A 21011-nucleotide genomic window follows, 5' to 3' on the forward strand; every position below is an offset into this window, starting at 1 on the left:
CATGTGGTAGACTGATTCCCCCCCCCCCTCCCCCCCCCCCCTCCAATCTTAGTGCATCCCCAATCCTGGACTTTCCACTCATCACTTTAATTTCATGTATCTTGTATCATGTCGTGTTTTATGACTGTTGGCACCAATTTCCATGCTGGGATAAATAAATTTCTATCTTATCGTATCGTACTGTAAGTGACGTTTCAGGCCGAGACCCTTCTTCAGACTCGTGGTCTGGAACTGGACCAGGAAACCAGGTCTGCTGGTGGCCGCGGGAGAGGCGAGGATTGGCCGAGTCAATGGTCGTGGGCTGCGCGCGGCTGGAGTGCAGGTGAGGGCCGGGGGTGACGGCTGCAGCCTGGCCTTGTGGTGATGTTTGGTAAGTCTGTCCACTATAACCAAAATCTGTTATAAACAGTCCGTAATAACGAGGGTTTACTGTACCACTGACTGTCTGGGTACAAGGATAAAGAGGGGCCTAGCGCGGGGGGGCACTGAGAACAATGGGGGCCCGGTGTGGGGGAGACAAAGAAGGGTCCAACATTATTTAAACAGTATTTTTTGTCGACGCCTTTGTGCACTTTGAATGCAAAAACAAAATATTTCACTGTTCCTGGGTACATGCAACAAAATATCTTCATCATCACCTATGTGCATGTAGTTTCATCTCAGTAAATTTTTGTAATTTTTTGCATCTTGTTCTGTTTGACCATGTGTGAGTGCATGTTTGCACATGTTTACACATGCTCAAACATGTACCTGTATATTTTGGGGACGTTTAAACCTCCAGCGATGTATTTGGTGCATGAATTAGAGAACTCTTCTTGCATATTCATTGCATATTTCTGACTTTCTGGGAGGGATTTGGGAGGGACCTCAAGGGTGAACTGTTTCACTCAGAGAATAGTCAATAGCAAGGAATGAAGCCCTTCAGCCCAACTTGCCCACACTGATCAACATGCCCCATCTACACTGGTCATACCTGTCCACATTTGTCCCCTATCCCTCTAAACCTATCCTATCCACATTCCTGTCTAAATGTGCCTTTCTTAAACGTTGCCATAGTCCCTGCCTCAACTACTTTCTCCGGCAGCTCCTTCCATTCACCTATCACTCTCTGTGTAAAAAAAAAGTTACTCCTCAGGTTCCTATTAAATCTTCCACCCTCACCTTAAACCGATGTCCTCTGGTTCTCGATTCCCCTACTGTGGGCAAGAGACTTCTGTGCATTTACCTGATCTATTCCTCTCATGATCGTGTACACCTCTGTAAGTCGGAGTCTACAATGGGCTATGATTGTACGGTCTGCACAGGTCGGAGTTTGGATCAAACATGAGGCAGCACTTGTGTTTACACCTATTCATTTTATCCAGAGATGCTGCCCGAGCCCCTGAGTGACTCCAGCACTTTGTGTGTGTGTTCTGTGTAAGCCAGCGTCTGCAGTTCCTTCCTACACTTTCACACCGCTGGGCTGTTCTGTGCACCCTGCTCCCAGCGTGCAGCGCAGACACAGCAAGTTAGCGGGGCAGCGCTGTCCGCACAGAAACTTCCGCAGGTTCTCCTCAGCTGCCGGGGTAACGGAGCCGGAGCGGCAGCGGACCAGCGGAGGTCCCAGCGGGGAGAGGAGACCCCCATCTGCCCGCCCCCCTACTGACATGACCAACACCTCAGCAGCCTGGTCCTGAAGAGGCTGAACAGACTCTGCAAAGTTAAAGGCTGAGTGGAGCCCTGTTAGAAATCTATAACCAGTGTTGCAGTGCTAATGTTTTAGGTGCCGGAGCTGTCAAACAGGGGCGTCATTTCAGGTTCTGTTTGAGGGGGGAGGGGGGGGCAAGCTAGTCTCCCGAGAGGGTCAAACAAGGCTATAGCCTATCACTACATCCCAGTGTATAACTAGTACAATAAAACATACAATACTTAATTTAATAATATGACAAAATATTGCACGGTTGTACTCACTAATTATCATGAAATATAATTATCAAGCAAGTAAAGAAAAAGGCGGTAATCATGTATTTTACCAATTTACAAGTAATTACCTACTTACCAAGTTTCACAATAATTTCCACAAAGGGTCGGGCATAATATGTGTTTGTGGGTCTGAAGCAACTCTTGTCCTGGTGTCTTCAGCTGATCTGTGGCACCGCAGCCATGATGTGATGTACGGCTCAGGATTCCACTGAACCAGAGGAGGTCCGACCGTGTAGTTTAACAAACATAAGTGCTGATACATGATTTATGAGAATTCTTGAGCGTGTTGGTGTTATTATCGTTCATGTGACTGAATCCCCTCTCACACTCAGCAGTACTAATAGGAATAACTTGTGAACAGCTCAGTAATGGGCCTATATCTTGAGGGATGTGGCGTCCACCATCCTCCACATGATCTGTGAAGGCATTTATTACAGAAGAAGAAGAAAGCTTAAACCGCTTACAGATAAATGATATTGCAGCTTCTCCATAATTAGGTGGTATTTCAGCAGGCCAACAGCATTTACTAGGGACACACAATTCATTTAGCAGGGATTTATACATACCATGAGGTTCAGAAGAATGAGAACCTTTCAAGGATGTTGTGGTGAACATACAGTGCTGCAAATTGTTTATAAGACTAGTTATAAACTGTTGATTGATGGAGATGGTTTTGTTGTTGCTTGTTGAGGTAATTTCTCCAAACTTCCCCTTTTCCACTGCCTCTTGAGCTTCTAGACTTTTTGTACCTGGTTGCACTTTCAGTCCAGGCAGTGATCTTATGCTCGGTTGGATCAGTTTGTCTGCATAAACAATCATGGTAGTGCGTTTCTGTAAACACTGACAGTAAACCAAGTTCATGCAACGTGTCATACATTAGAGCTAAATCCAATAGAAACTGTTCTGAAGAGGGTCTTGTCAACAGACCTTCATAGGTTTTTCTGTTACTCCCAGATCTTGTTTCATCCTTCATTGTTTTTTCAAAATGAAGACACAGTGCTTCATAATTTTGCCACACTGTTGAAACTGTTTAAAACGGGTTAGCTACCCACCTGGTGCCCAGAACACGGCCTATTTTGCAAATTTGTTGTTCTAGTTGAGAGGCACATTCAGACACAACCTTTTGATTTAAAGGTGATCTACTGTAAACAGAGTACAATTTGTCCAAAAATGATTGAAAATGATTAATTCCATGAACTTCTCTCACCAAATCACCTACTGCAAGTTGTCTTCTGTGATTAAGACAATGCCAAATTATCACATCAGGATAATGTTCCTTGAGATTTGACACCAAGCATTACGCTCGCCCCATCACGTGCAAATGCTACAAGGTTGTGTTTCAAGTAAGAGACATCAGACCCATGGTTACTAAGACAGTTCAACAGATGTTTAGCAATAGTAGCAGCTTTCTGATCAGGGTCTAGATCTAGAAACATTAAATGGGGATCACTTGAGCCCCCGGCAAACACTCGCCACCACAGAGCGTTTGAAATTTCTGATCAGCGTGAGTGCGTGAGAGTTTGCTTGAGGGCGTGATTCTCACGCTCAAAGCGCGAGAGTTGGCAGCCATGCAGCCCTCTGAGGCAGAGAATTCCACTGATTCACAACTGTGTGAAAAAGTGTTTCCTCATCTCCATTCTAAATGACACCCCTTATTCTCAAACTGTGGCCCCTGGTTCTGGACTCCCCAACATCGGGAAAATGTTTCCCACTTCTAGCGTGTCGAAACCCTTAATAATATTATATGTTTCAATAAGATATCCTCTCATCCTTCTAAATTCCAGAGTATATAAGCCCAGCCGCTCCATTGTCTCAGCATATGGCAGTCCTGCCATCCCAGGAATTAATCTTGTGATCCTATGCTGCACTCCCTCAATAGCAAGAATGTCCTTCCTCAAATTTGGAGGCCAAAACTGCACACAACACAGGGCCCTAGTGTGGTCTCACTAGGGCCCTGTACAACTGCAGAAGGACCTCTTCTTACTCAACTCTTCTTGTTATGAAGGCCAACATGCCATTCGCTTTCTTCACAACCCATTGCACCTGCATGTTTACTTTCATTGACTGATGAACAAGAACCCCCAGATCCAATTGTACTTTCCCTTTTCCCAACTTGACACCATTTAGATAATAATCTTCCTTCCTGTTTAAACCTCACATTTATCCGCATGAAACTGCATCTGAATGGGACCCGTTAATCTCTACTCTTTGTTTCCTGTCTGCCAACCAATTTTCTATCCATGTCAGCACTTTACCCCCAGTACCATGTGCCCTCAAATGCTTTCTGAAAGTCCAGGTACACTACATCCACTGGCTCTCCCTTGCCCATTTTCCTAGTTACATCCTCAAAAATTTCCAGAAGATTAGTCAAGCATGATTTCCCCTTCGTAAATTGCCTTCTCCCTGGTAGGCTCCAGTACAAGCTGCTCTAAGAATCCATCACGGAGGCACTCAACAAACTCCCTTTCTAAGAGGTCCCGTACCAAGCGGATTTTCCCAGTCAACCTGCATGCTGAAATCTCTTATAACAATCGTAGCATTACCTTTACAACATGCCAATTTTAACTCTTGATTCCACTTGCACCCTATATCCAGGCTACATTTGGTGGCCTGTAGATAAGTCCCATTAGGATCTTTTTAGCCTTACAATTCCTTAGTTCTATCCATACTGACTCCACATCTCCTGTTTCAATGTCACCCCTTGCAAGGGACTGAATTTCATTCCTCACCAACAGAGCAACCCCAACCCCTTTGCCCACCTGGCTGCCTTTTCGATAGGATGTATATCCTTGAATGTTCAGTTCCCAGCCCTGGCCCTCTTGTAGCCATGTCTCTGTAATTCCCACAACATCATACTTGCCAATTTCTCAAGCTCGTCCACTTTATTTCTTATACTTCGCGCATTAATATACAACACTTAGACTTGAGTCAGGTTAAACATTGGCGTTGGCAAGAGTCCTAATCAAAACTCTATATTTACTTTAACTGACAAGGCTGGGTTGGCAGTGACCATACAGCAGATGAGCATGAGCAGGTCAACAGTATTTGGTTACTCAAACCCAACTTTACTTAGACTTCAAGCAATGTGTTTTCTGAAGCTTGCATGCCATGCAAGTTCATGCCGTCCATTAGTTACCAGGATTAAATCCCACACACTTAAGTAATGTTTTCCTATATAACTATTCAAAAAACAGCTACTTTCACTACAATAAACAAGTCCTTCAACCGACCTAATCCAACCTGGACAACATAACACTGTAGTCCACTTCTTGAACTACTCTGGATTTGTTTTTATTTTGCCCTTGTTTGTTTTTACACTAATGTCTTGTGTTTTACTGATACTTCTGTCACACTCTGGTGCTTTTCGTGCTTTATACCACTAGAGGGCGGTCATGAGCTACCATCTACCTCATTGGAGACCTCAGACTATCCTTAATCCGTCTTTACTGGACTTTATCTTGCACTAGATGTTATTCCTTTTATCCTGTATCTGTACACTGTGGACGGCTTGATTGTAATCTTCTGTATTCTTTCCGCTGACTGGATAGAACGCAACAGAAAAGCTTTTCACTGCACCTCAGTACACGTGACAATAAACTAAACTAAACTATAATATTATGTGTAATTTATGTATATATTTTGAGGTGTTTGTTTGAGTCTATGTGGCTGTGATGAACAAAGAACATACAGCAGAGGAACAGGCCCTTTGGCCCACAACATCCATGCCGAACATGTTAAGCTGATCTCATCTGCTTGTACATGATCAATATCCATCCCTCTATTCCCTGCATACCCATGTAGCCTGTCTAAAAGCCTCCTAAACACCACTATCCTCTCTACTTTCTCTACTATCCCCGGTAGCAGATTCCAGGCATTCACCACCCTCTGTGTAAAAAACTTGCCCAGCACATCTCCTTTAAAATGTGCCCCTCTCTCCTTTGTCCCACCATCAGTCTGAAGAAGGGCCCCGACACAAAACCTCACCTATCCATATTCTCTAGCGATGCTGCATGACCTGCTGAGTTACTCCAGCACTTTGTGTCCTGTTTTTATCCAGATGTGCTGGGGAGAGGGTATTGTGAGGGGGTTGGAATTTGGGGTGCTGGGAGGGGTGGGGGTGGGGTGATGGGGGGGGGGGGGGGGGGTGAGGTTACTGATGTATTACTTAAACTAAAATATTTTAAAGTGGCTGAGTTTAGAAATACAGCATGGAAACAGGCCCTTCGACCCACCATGCAACCATCGATCACCCATTTGCATTGATTCTATGTTATCCCACTCTCTTATCCCACCCTACACACTGGGTGTAATTTACAGAGGCCAATTCACCTACAAACCTGCACGTCTTTGGGATGTGGGAGGAAACTGGAGCACCTGGAGAAAATGCACGTCGTCACAGGGAGAACGAGCCGACTCGGCAGAGACAGCACCCGAGGTCAGGATTGAACCCGGGTCTCAGGCGCTGTAAGGCAGCAGCTCTACCAGCCACGCTACTGTGCCATTGGGTTAATGGGTGCCTCAAGCTAAGAGCTAAGAGTAAATTGCTGGAAGAACTCAGCGGGTTGGGCAACATCCATGTGCGGAGTGGGCAGAGGAGGTTTTGGGTGGGGTGAGTCTTAAGAAGGGTCCCGACCCTAAACATCGTCTGTCCACTCCTCCCACAGATGCTTTGTTTATTATTCACATGTACCGAGGTACAGTGAAAAGCTTTTTGTTGCGTGCTATCCATTCAGCAAAAAGACTATACATGATTACAATCGAGTCATGCACAGTGTACAGATATAGAATAAATGGTATAGAGTCATAGTGTGAATGAGTGAAACAGTAAGGAAACAGGCCCCTCGGCCCAACTCGCCCACACCGGGAAACAATATCCCAGCTATTCCTCTCATGATTTTGTATACCTCAATAAGATCTCCCCTCACCCTCCTGCGCTCTATGGAATAGAGACCCAGCCTACTCAACCTCTCCCTACAGCTCACACCTTCTAGCCCTGGCAACATCCTCGTAAATCTTTTCTGAACCCTTTCAAGCTTGACAATATCTTTCCGATAACATGGTGCCCAGAACTGAACACAATATTCTAAATGCGGTCTCACCAACGTCTGATACAACTGAAACATGATCTCACATTCTATACTCAATACTCTGACTGATGAAGGCCAAAGTACCAAAAGCCTTTTTAACCACCTTATCTACCTGCGACTCGACCTTCAAGGAACCATGCACCTGTACTAGATCCCTCTGCTCTACAACACTACCCAGAGACTTACCATTTATAGTGTAGGTCCTGCCCTTGTCCGACATCCCAAAATGCAACACCTCACACTTCTCTGTATTAAATTCCATCAACCATCCCTCCGCCCACCTGGCCAATCGATCCAGATCCTGCTACAATCGTTCACAACCATCTTCACTATCTGCAAAACCACTAACTTTTGTATCATCAGCAAAGTGCTAATCTTGCCCTGTATGTTCTCATCCAAATCATTGATGTGTATTGTATTGTATTGTATTGTATTCAAATTTATTGTCATTGTCTCAGTTAGAGACAACGAAATGAATTTCCCTTACAGGCAGTATCATAAAAATAAATAAATAATAATAAATAATAAAACATATTAAAAATAAAATAGAATTTAAAAAAAAGCACAAACACTGAAAGTGCACGACACAACATAGCAATGTTACAAAATTTTGAGATTTTAAAAATCAAGTCTGTAATTTATCCCATCAGATAAAGCATAAAAATAAGTTTAATTTGACACCTAATTCACTTTCATATCTCAAGTATTTAAAAAGTTATGGCCATTTTCATACTCGGAAATGAGCATCTTGTTCCCTATTGATTTTCTATGGACATAACAAAAAACCTGTGATCGTGAACAGTCAAAAGCCCATAACTTTCTTAAAAATTAAGAGAACTGAATGAAAATTTCAGTTATCATAGATTGAAGCATTCTGAAACAAATATAAAATAATCTTACTTGGATGACCTGAAATTAAAGCATATAATTAGTTAGTTACCTAATTGTAGCTAATTTCAGACTTCAATTACTAGATCTAAACATCTATCCATTTCTTAATAAATGATTAACATTTTTAAATAGCCTAAATGTCCAAATAATATTCACAAATAATTCACAATAAAACATGATTTTAAAATCTCATTTACATTAATTTATAGGCCAAATGGAAGGAATTTAGTGTTTAATTGCTGTAAATAAATGCCCATTTAAATCAGCTTTCCAGTGGGTCCCCGTGGAACGCGCTGGTTTAGAACATTCACATTGCGGTAGATTTGTGCCCCCAAATGCCGAGAAAAATACTGCGGGATATAATGGGCCCAAAATGAGCTGCTCGCAATATTAAACTTTGTATAAAGGGATCTTTAGAAGCCCTTTTTAATGTAAAAATATACAGCCTACCTTCTGTGGTTTGCTTTATGAGACCCTGCGGTTGCTGGCGGTCGCGGGTTTAGAGATTGATTTTTAAACTACTATAACTATTATTCAAGGCCTTTAAACCTAATAATAGCTTTTGCGACGTGGTCTTTCAGCGATTTTTCGTTAATAATTAACTAGGCTGAACATTTTCGATTGGAACAGCTTAGAGAAAATCGCGTTTTAAACCCGCCCCCTCTAAACGGCGCCAAAATCGCGCACACCCGCAGCGACAGATTTTCAGCGACGCTTCAGGTAGGCTTTGCAACATACCTACACAACATAACACAGTGGCACCAAGGTGAGGAAGGCACCATAGTCCAGCCAGCCTCCCCTCCGTTCTTCCCAGATGTTCACTCGTGGTCGATGCCTTCCGAGCACCCGCAGTCGCCGCCCCTGTGGCCCGATGTTCAGGCCCTCACGCCGGGCTGGTGGAACGCCGACGCCGAACCCCGACGGTGAACATCCTCCTCAGCGGCCCGGACCTCCAGATCAGCCGCCTTCCACCGGAGTCCGCAGCTCCCGAGTCCGCAGGTCGAGCCGGGAAGAGTCGCAGGACCCCGCGTTGTCCATCAGCGCCGCCCGCGTAGGGAGCCCGCAAACCGCAGCTGCATGATGTCGGTGCAGCAGGTCCAGCACTCCGGGCTCCAGACGGCGACCCCCGGTAAGGCATCGCCAGCCCCGCGATGTTTCAGCGCTGTCCCGCCGCTGCTGGAGCTCTGGTCGATCCCGGCAGGAAAGGCCGCGCCAATCCAGCAGGTAGGCCGCTGGGGGGGGGGGCGAGGACGCGACTCGAATAATAGTCACGTCCTCACCAGGAAGCGGCTGAAGGACGGTATCCCCCGCACCGTACCCTCTTCCCCCACATCAAACCACAAAAAAACCACAAAAAAACACACTTTAACATAATTAAATAAACAAAAAAACAAAAAGATACCGGGCTGTAGGTGGAGGCTGCTGGCACCAGCACCACCGGAAGTACAATATGTATAACATTTAGTGCAAGACACAGTCCAGTAAAGTCTGATTGAAGATAGTTCCGATGATGTAGATAGGAGGTCAGGACTGCTCTCTAGTTGGTGATGGGATGGTTCAGTTGCCTGATAACAACTGGGAAGAAACTGTCCCTGAATCTGGACGTGTGCTTTTTAACACTTCTGTACCTCTTGCCTGATGGGGGAGGGGAGAAGAGGGAGTGACCGGGGTGAGACTGACATCTGCAGTTCCGCCCAAAGATCTTAGAGCAGAGCAAGATGGGTTACTCTCATGCAAACGTGTAGTTCGCTCATGGGCGGATTCATGGGAGATTATAGGACCCATTTTAGCGACCAGTCCCCGCCATCTTGTTCCGCCATCTTGCTTCCGGCCAAAGATCGGATCTTTGTTTCCGCAGCGGGGAGAGGGAGTGCGCGGGCCCGGGGAGAGGGAGTGAGCGGCCCGGGGAGAGGGAGTGAGCGGCCCGGGGAGAGGGGGTGAGCGGCCCGGGGAGAGGGAGTGAGCGGCCCGGGGAGAGGGAGTGAGCGGTCCGGGGAGAGGGAGTGAGCGGCCCGGGGAGAGGGGGTGCACGGCCCGGGGCAGCGGGGAGAGGGAGTGTGGGGCCCGGGGCAGCGGGGAGAGGGAGTGTGGGGCCCGTGGCAGCGGGGAGAGGGAGTGTGGGGCCCGGGGAGAGGGAGTGTGGGGCCCGGGGCAGCGGGGAGAGGGAGTGTGTGGCCCGGGCAGCGGGGAGAGGGAGTGAGCGGCCGCGGGGAGAGGGAGTGTGGGCCCGGGGCAGCGAGGGGAGGGAGAGGGAGGGTGGGGCCCGGGGAGAGGGAGAGGGAGTGTGGGGCCCGGGAGAGGGGAGGTGGAGAGGGGCAGGGTCGGGGAGGAGAGGGAGGAGGGGAGGGGGGGGTGAGGGCAGCAGGGAGAGGGAGAGTGGGGGACCGGGGAGCGGAAGAGGGAGTTGTGGGGAGGGGGGAGAGAGAAGGGGGGACCGGGGAGAGGGAGTGGGGGGGACCGGGGAGAGGAGTGGGGGGGGGGGAGAGGGGAGTGTGGGGGGGGAGGGGGAGTGTGGGGCCGGGGGAGAGGGAGTGTGGGGACCGGGGAGAGGGAGTGGGGCACGAGGAGAGGAGGGGGGCCCGGGGAGAGGAGTGGGGGCCCGGGGAGAGGGAGTGGGGGGAAGGGGAGAGGGAGGGGGGGGAACGGGGAGAGGGAGTGTGGGGGCCTGGGGAGAGGGAGTGTGGGGAGGGGAAGCGGGGGAGAGGGGGTGTGGGGCCCGGGGAGAGGGAGTGTGGGGCCGGGGCAGCGGGGAGAGGGAGTGTGGGGCCCGGGGAGAGGGTAGTGTGGGGCGCGGGGAGAGGGAGTGTGGGGCCGGGGAGAGGGCGTGTGGGCTGCGGGGAGAGGGAGTGTGGGGCCCGGGGAGAGGGAGTGTGGGGCCCGGGGAGAGGGAGTGTGGGGCCCGGGGCAGCGGGGAGAGGGAGTGTGGGGCTGGGGGAGAGGGAGTGTGGGGCCCGGGGCAGCGGGGAGAGGGAGTGCGCGGCCCGGGGCAGCGGGGAGAAGGAGTTTGGGGCCCGGGGCAGCGGGGAGAGGGAGTGTGGGCCCGGGGCAGCGGGGAGAAGGAGTGTGGGGCCCGGGGCAGCGGGGAGAAGGAGTGTGGGGCCCGGGGCAGTGGGGAGAGGGAGTGTGGGGCCCGGGGCAGCGGGGAGAGGGAGTGTGGGCCCGGGGCAGTGGGGAGAAGGAGTGTGGGGCCCGGGGCAGCGGGGAGAAGGAGTGTGGGGCCCGGGGCAGCGGGGAGAGGGAGTGTGGGGCTGGGGGAGAGGGAGTGTGGGGCTGGGGGAGAGGGAGTGTGGGGCCCGGGCAGCGGGGAGAGGGATGTGCGCGGCCCGGGGCAGCGGGGAGAAGGAGTGTGGGCCCGGGGCAGCGGGGAGAGGGAGTTGTGGGGGCCCGGGGCAGCGGGGGAGAGGGAGTGTGGGCCCGGGCAGCGGGGAGAAGGAGTGTGGGGGCCCGGGGCAGCGGGGAGAAGGAGTGTGGGGCCGGGGCAGTGGGAGAGAAGGAGTGTGGGGCCCGGGGCAGCGGGGAGAAGGAGTGTGGGGCCCGGGCAGCGGGAGAAGGAGTGTGGGGCCCAGGGCACCGCGGTGGAGCAGGAGTGTGGGGCCCGGGGCAGTGGGACGAGAGGGAGTGTGGGGGCCCCGGGGAGAGGGCCCAGGGGAGAGGGCGTGTGGGGCCCGGGGGACGAGAGGAAGGTGAGCGGCCGGGGAGAGGGGGGTGAGTGGCAAGGGGCAGCAGGAGAGGGAGAGGAGCGGGCCAGGGGAGAGGGGGTGCGCGGCCCGGGGCAGCGGGGAGAGGGAGTATGGGGCCTGGGGAGAGGGAGTGCGCGGCCCGGGGAGAGGGAGTGTGGGGCCCGGGGCAGCGGGGAGAGGGAGTGAGGAGGCCCGGGGCAGCGGGGAGAGGGATTCAGTGAGCGGCCCGGGGGCAGCGGGGGGAGAGGCGAGTGGAACGGTCCGGGCAGCGGGGAGAGAGGAGTGAACGGTCCGGGGAGAGGGAGTGAGCGGCCCGGGGAGAGGGAGTGAGCGGCCCGGGGAGAAGGAGTGAGCGGCCCGGGGCAGCGGGGAGAGGGGCATAGGAGGGGGGGGGGAGACATTGTAGTGTGGGGGCAGGCGAGGGAGTGCGGGGGGGGGGGGGGGCTAGTTGAGGGGTGGGATGGGGCCTAGTGTGTGTGAAGTTGCGGGGAGGTTTACAATGTTTCTTATTTAATGTCCCTTGTCTAGTCTGAAATAAAGTTCATCATTGGATCAGAAGAAATATAATTGTGTGTGTTATATGATTATATACATTTATATCACATTCATGTATGTGTGTTTATAAACATTTTATTCTTTAACAAGAATTAACAGAATTATGAACTAACAGAATTATGAATCTAACCCTATATCACACACAAAAACTTCTCCCGCAATGTCAATTACTCTGCGAGTCGGGTCGGTTCCGGTTACTACAAAATCAACTCAAACACTGCTTGTGAGCCATTTAAAAAGAAATTATTTAAAAAACATTAAAAAAGACAATTACCAGAGTCAAATTTTATTCTTGACAAGAAGTATGAACTGACAGAATTATGAATCTAACCCTATATCACACACACAAACTGTTGCTCCACAACATTGATTACACTGCGAGTCGGGTCAGGTAGGCTCCGGTTACTAAAATGGGCGGGGAAAAATGCCCAGGATCCCCTCCGTAGCGTACTACACGTCAGCCCATTGCATTTCGCAGGAGTAGCCTATCTTGCTCTGCTCTAAGATCTTTGGTTCCGCCTGCCTTAGTGAATACCTGGATCTCTGCCAAGCAACGCACTAGTTCCCTGTCTCAGAGCTCAGCCACCAAGAAATGAAACTGAAACATACAGGCACTCACTCTCTGCCGAGCAATATGAAGAGAAGCATCTTTCACTGGGGGGAGCTGGGCAGTAGGTTCAGGGGGTCGAAACCCAACAAAGTCCGAAAACTCATCCAGGCCACCCCTTGGGAAGAACTTGCCGACAACGAGGAAATTGACTACATCTGCTGCAGCCCTCATCTGACTGTGTTCATCCTGAGGGATGGCAGGGTTTATACGCTGAGCAACAGCCACAAGGGGAGTGGACAACTGGGTGAGTGAGTTAAAGACCAAGGTTTTAAAGACCAAGCAGTCTGAAGAAAGATCCCGGCCCGAAACATCACCCATCCTTTTAATCCGAATGCTGTCTGTCCTGCTGAGTTACTCCAGCACTTTGTACCTATCTTTGGTACCTACCAGCATCTGCAGTTCATTTCTACACAAGGTTTTTATTTGTTTGTTGCCATCAGGCAGCACAGTGGTGTAGCTGGTAGAACAGCTGCCTCACAGCACCAGAGACCCGGGTTCAGTCCTAACCTCAGGAGCTGTCTGCATGGAGTTTGCACGCTCTCTCCGTGACCGCATAAGTTTCATTCCACATTCCAAAGATGTGCTGCTTTGTAGGTTAATTGGCCTCTGTAAATTGCCCCGCGTGTGTAGGGAGTGGATGCATAAGTGGGATAACATTGAACTAGTGTGAACGTTGGTCGAGGTGGACTCAATGGGATGAAAGACCTAAACTTTTATACATGGGGTGCCTGGAACGCGCTGCCAGTGGCACACCTGCCCACGCTTGGCCCATATTCACAGAGTTACTCCGGCACTTTGTGTCTTTTTTTGTAGACCGACATCTGCAGTTCCTTGTGTCTCTCTAATAATCCAACACATTCAGTACTTCGCTGATGCCAGATGGCAGTTTTCTGGACTATTGAAAGTTATTCTTATTTATGCACCTGAACATTTTAAAATTCTCTGTAGTTTTAGATGTTGCAATGATTGCGTAATAAATAATATAGTAGAGCAGGTGAGTTTAAAAGGTGAGTAGGAACAGTCCCTACTGAGATAAAAGGGAATGGAGAGAAGATTGAGAGTAAGATAGATCAGCCATGATTGAATGGCAGAGTAGACGTGATGGGCCGAATGGCCTAATTCTACTCATGTAACTTATGAACTTTTGAATGTGGGAATTGGGGTTCAGTTGAGTTTAAAGGGAGGGTGGGAACAGTCCCTGGTGAATTCAAAGGGGGCACGGGACTCAGAGTCCCCATGAGTTTAAAGGGAGTGTGGGAACTGTCTCTGGTGAGTTTAAAGGGAGCATACAAAGCATACCAGGGTAAGCCAGATACAGAGCCTTCACGCCCTCAAAAAAATTGGACAGGGAACTTTTGGAGTTTTACTGCCTTTAGTGTTAGATCTAATACTAAAAATGTCCTTACCCAGGCAGTCTTACAATGATAGTTAAGGGAATTATTTTTATATTACAAAGCAGCAAATATTTTGTAATTAATTTATTGTCATAAGATTAAAAAGAATAAATCTGGAAGAAATAAATGCCAGGATGTAATGTTGGGGCTTTATAAGGCAACATTTGGAATATTCTGAGCAGTTTGAGGTCCCATATGAAGTGGCGGCACTGCATCAGCAGCTGCGGCTCACCTGCAGTACGTCTGTTTTTTCTTTCTTTTTTGTTGTTTTCTTGTCCTGTTTTAGTTAATTAATTTTAGTTATTAGGTTGTGTATGTGTGTGGGGGGGGGGGGGGTGGGAGAAACTTGTTTTGGTCTCTTCCTTCGGGGGAATGTGACCTTTCCTTGTCGTATCCCCTGTCTCCGTCTGTGCTGAGGCCTAATGGCGGAGCTGGCGGCCTCCAACTGGGACCGACCTCGAGGCTCCGGAGGCAGAGCCGGCCAGGACTTGCCAGCGTGAGGCTGGCTGACTTCAGGGCTGTGGCAGCCTTCCTGAGGCGGCCCGACTTCGGGGTTGTGGCGGCGGAGGCCCGTCTTCGGGGCTGTGGCACCGTTCTGGCGGCGGAGGCCACACTTTTGAGCTTGGGCGGCGTTCCGGCAGCGGCGGCCCGACTTCGGGGCTGGGGCGGCTTTCTGGCGGCGGCCCGACTTCGGGATTGTGGCTGCGTTCCACCGGTGGCGACCCGACTTCGGAGGCTCGGCCACGGGTCAGTGGACGACATCGTCGGGGGCTCGCAGGTCACAGGTTGGTGACCTGTTTTTCCGGAACTCCCGCAACAACAGCTTTATCAGCTGAACTGGATGGCGGCAGTTTCGGCGGCTTCGACCACCCCGGGCCGCAGAGTTTGAACCGGCCCATTCACGGAGCTCGGATTCAGCCGCAGGACTGACTTACTTACCATCACCCAGCGGGGTCACAACATCGGAAGCCTGGATCGCCTCAGCACAGAGGGAGAACAAGGAGGGAAGAGACAAAGACTTTAAGACTTTTGCCTTCCATCACAGTGAGGAGGTGCCTGGTGAACTTACTGTAGTGAATGTTAAATTTGTGTTTATTTTGTGTTTTTGTTATTTTATTATATGTATGACTGCAAGGCATGAAATTTCATGCAGACCGGAAGGTCTGAATGACAATAAAGGATACTTTACTTTTTTTTAAATATTTGAGGAAGGATGAGCCGGCTTTTAAAGAGGGTCCAGAGGAGATTAATGCGAATGATCCCGGAGACGATTGGGGTAACATACGATGAGCATTTGAAGTCTCTGGACCTGTACTCACTGGAGTTTAGAAGAATGAGGGGGTACCTCATTGAAATCTACCAAATAATGAAAGTCCTGGATAGAGTAGATGTGGAATGGATTTTTCCAGTAACGAGTTGGGCCCTCTGACGGCCCAACCTCACAATGAAAGAAGGTACCTTTAGAGTGGAGATGAGAAGGGATTTTTTTAGCCAGAGGGCAGTGAATCTGTGGAATTCATTGACACAGACAGCTGCGGAAGTCAAGTCATTGGGTATTCCTAAAGCAGAGATTGATAAGTTCTTTGTTAATAAGGGCTTCAAAGGTTACAAGGGGAAGGCAAGAGAATGGGACTGTGAGGGAAAATTGATCAGCCATGATCAAATAGAGGAGCAGATTTGATGGGCAAAAATGGTCTAATTCTGCTCTTAAGTCTTATTGTGTTATAAGGAGATATTGGAGCAAAAAAAGACACAAGTGCTGGAGTAATTCAATGAGTCAGGGAGCATCTCTGGAGAACATGAATAGGTGATCTTTCTTAACCCTGATTGTAATAGTAGGGAGAATGCTGGAAGAGAGGTGGGGTGGGACAAAGCCTTACAAGTGATAGGTGGATTCAGGTGAGGAGGATTTGATTGTCAGATGGGTGGACAAAGGCCAGAGATGGAAAGAAGGCAATAGGTTGTGAGGGAAGGACAGAAGTGGTGTGAAGCATGAAGGCAGAGGAAGGGATGTGGGTGGAAACTCAGATGTTGGTGAGGCTGCACTTAGAGTATTGTGTGCAGTTTTGGTCACACTGGTATAGGAAGGATGTCATTAAGCTGGAAAGGGTGCAGAGCAGATTTACAACAATGTTGCCAGGACTCGAGGGCTTACAGCACAGGAGACTGAGGGGTGATCTTACAGAGGTGTACAAAATCATGAGGAGAATAGGTAGGGTGAATGCAGTTTTTTCCCAGGGTAGAGAAATCAAGAACTTATGGGTGTAGGTTTAAGGTGAGAGGGGAAAGATTTAATAGGAACCTAAGGGGCTGGGTTTATGGAACGAGCTGCCAGATGAGGTAGTTGAGGCAAGTACTATAACAACATTTAAAAAACACTTGGACAGGCGTATCGTAAAGATTTAAAACCGAGATGAGAAAAACTTTTTTCACACAGAGAGTGGTGAATCTCTGGAACTCTCTGCCACAGAGGGTAGTTGAGGCCTGTTCATTGGCTATATTTAAGAGGGAGTTAGATGTGGCCCTTGTGGCTAAGGGGATCAGAGGGTATGGAGAGAAGGCAGGTACGGGATACTGAGTTGGATGATCAGCCATGATCATATTGAATGGCGGTGCAGGCTCGAATGGCCGAATGGCCTACTCCTGCACCTAATTTCTATGTTTCTATGATAGGGAAGGTTTAGAGGGATATAGGCAAAATACAGGCAAATACGACTTAAATGGGGTATTTAGGTCAGCATGCAAGAATTGGGCTGAAGGACCTGTTTATTAGTCATGACTTTATAAACCAAGTATGCTTTAAGGAGCATTTTACAGGAGCATGCTGGAGAAAGGTGGGATTAAGGATAAGTGGGATTAAGGAAGAGAATTCCAGAGATTAGAAGCCAGTCAGCTGAATATACGGTTTGTAGTTCTCCTGGTTCTTAAAAGGTTGATCAATGTAGCCGATAGACCATAAGTGAGTCTGAAGAAGGCTCCCAACCCGAAATGTCACCCATCCTTTTTCTCCAAAGATGTTGCCTGACCCGTTGAGTTACTCCAGCACGTTGTATCTACAATTTTAGGTATAAACCAACAGCTGCATTTCCTTCCTACTTCAATTTAGCAAATGTGCTCTCCTGTGGAATCTGGTATAACGTGTTGGAATGTCTTTTGGTTCACTCTATGGTTTGGTCATTGGCTTCTCCTGAATTTTGTAATCTTCTTCTTATCGAGTCCACACACAGGATTAGAAGTTGTTCAGCCAGAGCTGAACACGCCTCTCGGCATCTGCATACAATGGTGTCTGTCTTGTCGCTTCTTGTGCTTCTTGTGCGTGGTGGTGGAAAGATTGGTGGAAACAGGGCCGCGACGTGAACGCTCTTTCCTTGACCCCAATTTTGTAATGAACACAAGCTTTGTTTACTATTGTGCAAAGCTACAGGTCGATCATAACTAGTGAAGAGATTTAAAATTCTGATTCCTCACTTGATAAACCTTCCTAATAAAACCAGTGTGTGTTAAATTCTACTTTCTGCAGTTGCAATATATTTTGTTCCCTCTCCTGCACAGAGCTGATCACTGCGATACAGGACGAGAAGATTCATACAGCGGACATCGGTGGCTCCAACATCCTCTACGTGTCTGAAGCAGGAAATGTATACTTCAGTAAAGTCCCAAACCAAAAATGTGGAGTGGCAAATAAATCTTTCATCGTCACAAAACCAAAGTAAGAATTATCTTGATTATTAGATGGTGATTGTGGTTACAAATGGTATCTGTTATCTGTTAGTTGACATCTATGTGGAGAGGAATGGTTAATGTAGTGTAGTTTAAGTTTAGAGATACAGCATAGAAATAGGCCCTTTGGCCATCCAAGTCCATGCCAAGCATTGATCACTCATTCACACTAGTTCAATGTTACCCCACTTTCTCATCCACTCCCTCTACACGAGGGGCGATTTACAGAGGACAATTAACCTACAAACCCACACGTGTTTAGGATGTGGGAGGAAACTGGAGCACCAGGAGGAAACCCACGCGGTCACAGGGAGAATGTACAAACACCACACAGACAGCACCCAAGGTCAGGATCAAACCCAGGTCTCTGGCACAGTGAGGCAGAAGCTCTACCAGATGCGCTACTGTGCCACCACAAAAATGTTTCAACTTTTAGCAGCGCTGGTTATTGGCCTAAAATATTAACCTTGTTTCACCCACCACTGAAGCTGCCTGATCAGCTGAGTATTATCAACATTTCATGCTGTTGATTTTTGAACTTCACCAACCATAACATTTAGAAGCGTGAAAGCATCTAGCACTGAGTCAGGAACAACTTGTTGCCCGCTGTTATCAGACTACTCAGCGATGCTCTCATAGGTAATGTAGTCCTCAACTTAAGGGCCTGTCCTACCAGCATGCGATTGCATGCGTCTAGCGTAACCAAACGGAAGTGGAGTTCGCCCTGAGTTTGCGCTAAGTTCGCGGTAAGTACGCGGCAAGTACGCACAAGGTTCGCGCGTGACGTGATTTACATCCATCTCAGCAGTCAGCTGGGCAGGAGGCGGGCGGACTGAATTTGGACGTCGCACGGTGTCGGGCGGTGACGTCACTGCGCAACGGCACGTGCTAGGTGTACACCGTCAAGACGCTGCGTACGGCATCCAGACGTTGCGTACGGCCTCAATGCGTCTGCGGGCCGACAGGCCGTTGTCGCGCGTGATTTTCGGACAGTGCAAGATTTTTGGATGTCGGGACCAGCCCCGCACAACTCCATACGCCTCCGCCGATTGAAGTGGGACCGGCCCCGCCAGGCCGAACGCCTCAAGCGACCACGTTTGGTCGCGCTAGACGCATGCTATCGGATGCTGGTGGGACAGGCCCTTTACACCCTTGCCTCAGGGGGGCATCATTCAGATAGCCGTGTGGAAGAAGTTGTTCCTGAGTCTGGTGTTATGTGCTTTCAAGCTTTTGTATCTTCTGCCGCGTGGGAGAGAAGAGGAAATGACCGGGGGCGAGAGCAGTACTGAGGCAGCGCTGCACTGTTTCTTTTTACCAAAAATAAATGTCATCAATTATTACAAGAATAATAGGCACAATACAAAACAATACCAACAAACCCACCACCATAGTACAAATTAAAACAAATAATCTTAAATATTAAATATACTGAGTATTACCCTCGGTACAAGAACTGTTCCAGAGCCGCTGCCTGAAAAAAGCACTGAGCATAGCAAAGGACAGACTGCACCCCCTCCACACACACCTGGATCTCCTGCCATCAGGCAATAGATACCGTAGCATCAAAGCCCGGACAACCAGACTGCTAAACAGCTTCCTTCCACAGGCTGTGAGGCTGCTAAACAGTCACTCCACCTGATTCTGCTGCTTTTGCACTGACAATTTAATAACTCTGGCACTGGCCACGTAAACCAGCTGCCCTGGACATTTTATGACTGTTTTTATTTGTATTTTAATGTTGCTGTTTTTACCTGCACTTTTTAGCTATTCGTACTGTTTTATCAGGGACTGGATTGTTTTTATTGTTTTTTATTTTATGTGTGAAATGTTTAAGATTTATGTGCGATACTCCGGTATTCCCTGGGAAACGCCTTCTCATTTTGCACTTTACAACTGTTGCTTTGCAAGATGACAATAAAGGTTGGTTGATTGGATTGAGTATTATACAACTATGTTACAATCCTTGTCAAGGATACATTCCAACCCCCCCCCCCCCCCCGTGCCCAACGTTCCTGTATACCCCCCCAGGGTGCCCGTGGACAGCGCCTATTACATCTCTAGTACCAACCAGACGCGGACGTAACCCCGGAAAAGGGGCAGGCAGCCGGTTTGGGCCGAGCCCTCTCCACCCTGGCAGAGGGGGCCCCCGGTCGACAGCAACCAAGTTCCAGACCCTCAGCAGTTCCCAGTAGAAGCTGCCACTGCATTGTCCTTCCACTGACTGGTTAGCATGCAACAAAAGCTTTCACTGTACCTCAGAACACATGACAATAAACTAAACTGAACTGAGCACATTGTGTCTCTTCGGTATATTCCAGCATCTGCAATTCCTTTCTACATATCCAATTAAAGCTCTGTAATGTGGTTGATGGGTGACCAGGACCACATGGGAACGGTTCAGTTGCCTGATAACAGTCGGGAAGAATGAGTAATGAGTAACATGGAGAGTTTCTGGGCTGAAATGAAGTTCTTGCCTGAGTGACTGACTCGTGGTTTATCTGTTTCCACAGGTTACTCAGCAGCTTTGCAGGGAGGTGTGTCGTTCAAGTTGCCTGTGGAAGCAATCACTCTCTGGCTCTCTGCAAAGGTAGGAGTATCACACGGCAGCGATGGGCCAGCTGATCACATTGGTCAATAGAACGCATCGGTCTGGGAAACGTGGACCAGGCAGATTGCCTCGCTGTGGGTGGGGCAGTACGGAGCCACTCTCGGCGTAGAACGATACCCTTGATCAGTGACGTTGTCAGAGATTATGGGGAGAAGGCAGGATAATGCGGTTGAGTGGGAAACATAGACCAGCCATGATTGAATGGCGGAGTAGACTTTATGGGCCGAATGGCCTAATTTAGCTGCTAGAACTAATAAAATTAGTACAGCACAGGAACAGGTCCTTTGGCCCACAATGACTATGCCAAACATGATGGTAAATTAAATTAATCTCCTGTGTTTGCACGTGATCCTTATTCCTCCATTCTCTGTCCATGTAAGGTCTTTTAAATACCACTATTGTATCTGGCTCCACACCATCCCTGGCAAAGAGGTGCAGCTCGATTATAATCATGTATTGTCTATCCGTTGACTGGATAGCACGCAACGAAAGCTTGTAACTGTA

General features: G+C 48.9%; 1 protein-coding gene across 1 annotated transcript in view; it reads left to right on the forward strand.

Moving 5' to 3' along the window:
- Positions 1–12809: 12809 nt before the first annotated feature.
- Positions 12810–21011, forward strand: part of LOC116979242 (probable E3 ubiquitin-protein ligase HERC4) — a 75954-nt gene continuing 67752 nt past the window's right edge. The window contains exons 1-3 of the mRNA XM_033030875.1: positions 12810–13029; positions 17732–17888; positions 20410–20486. Of these exons, the coding sequence (XP_032886766.1) occupies positions 12810–13029; positions 17732–17888; positions 20410–20486 (454 nt within the window). The remainder of the gene's footprint in view (positions 13030–17731; positions 17889–20409; positions 20487–21011) is intronic.

This window comes from Amblyraja radiata, chromosome 1 (assembly GCF_010909765.2).
Source record: "Amblyraja radiata isolate CabotCenter1 chromosome 1, sAmbRad1.1.pri, whole genome shotgun sequence".
NCBI lineage: Eukaryota > Metazoa > Chordata > Chondrichthyes > Rajiformes > Rajidae > Amblyraja > Amblyraja radiata.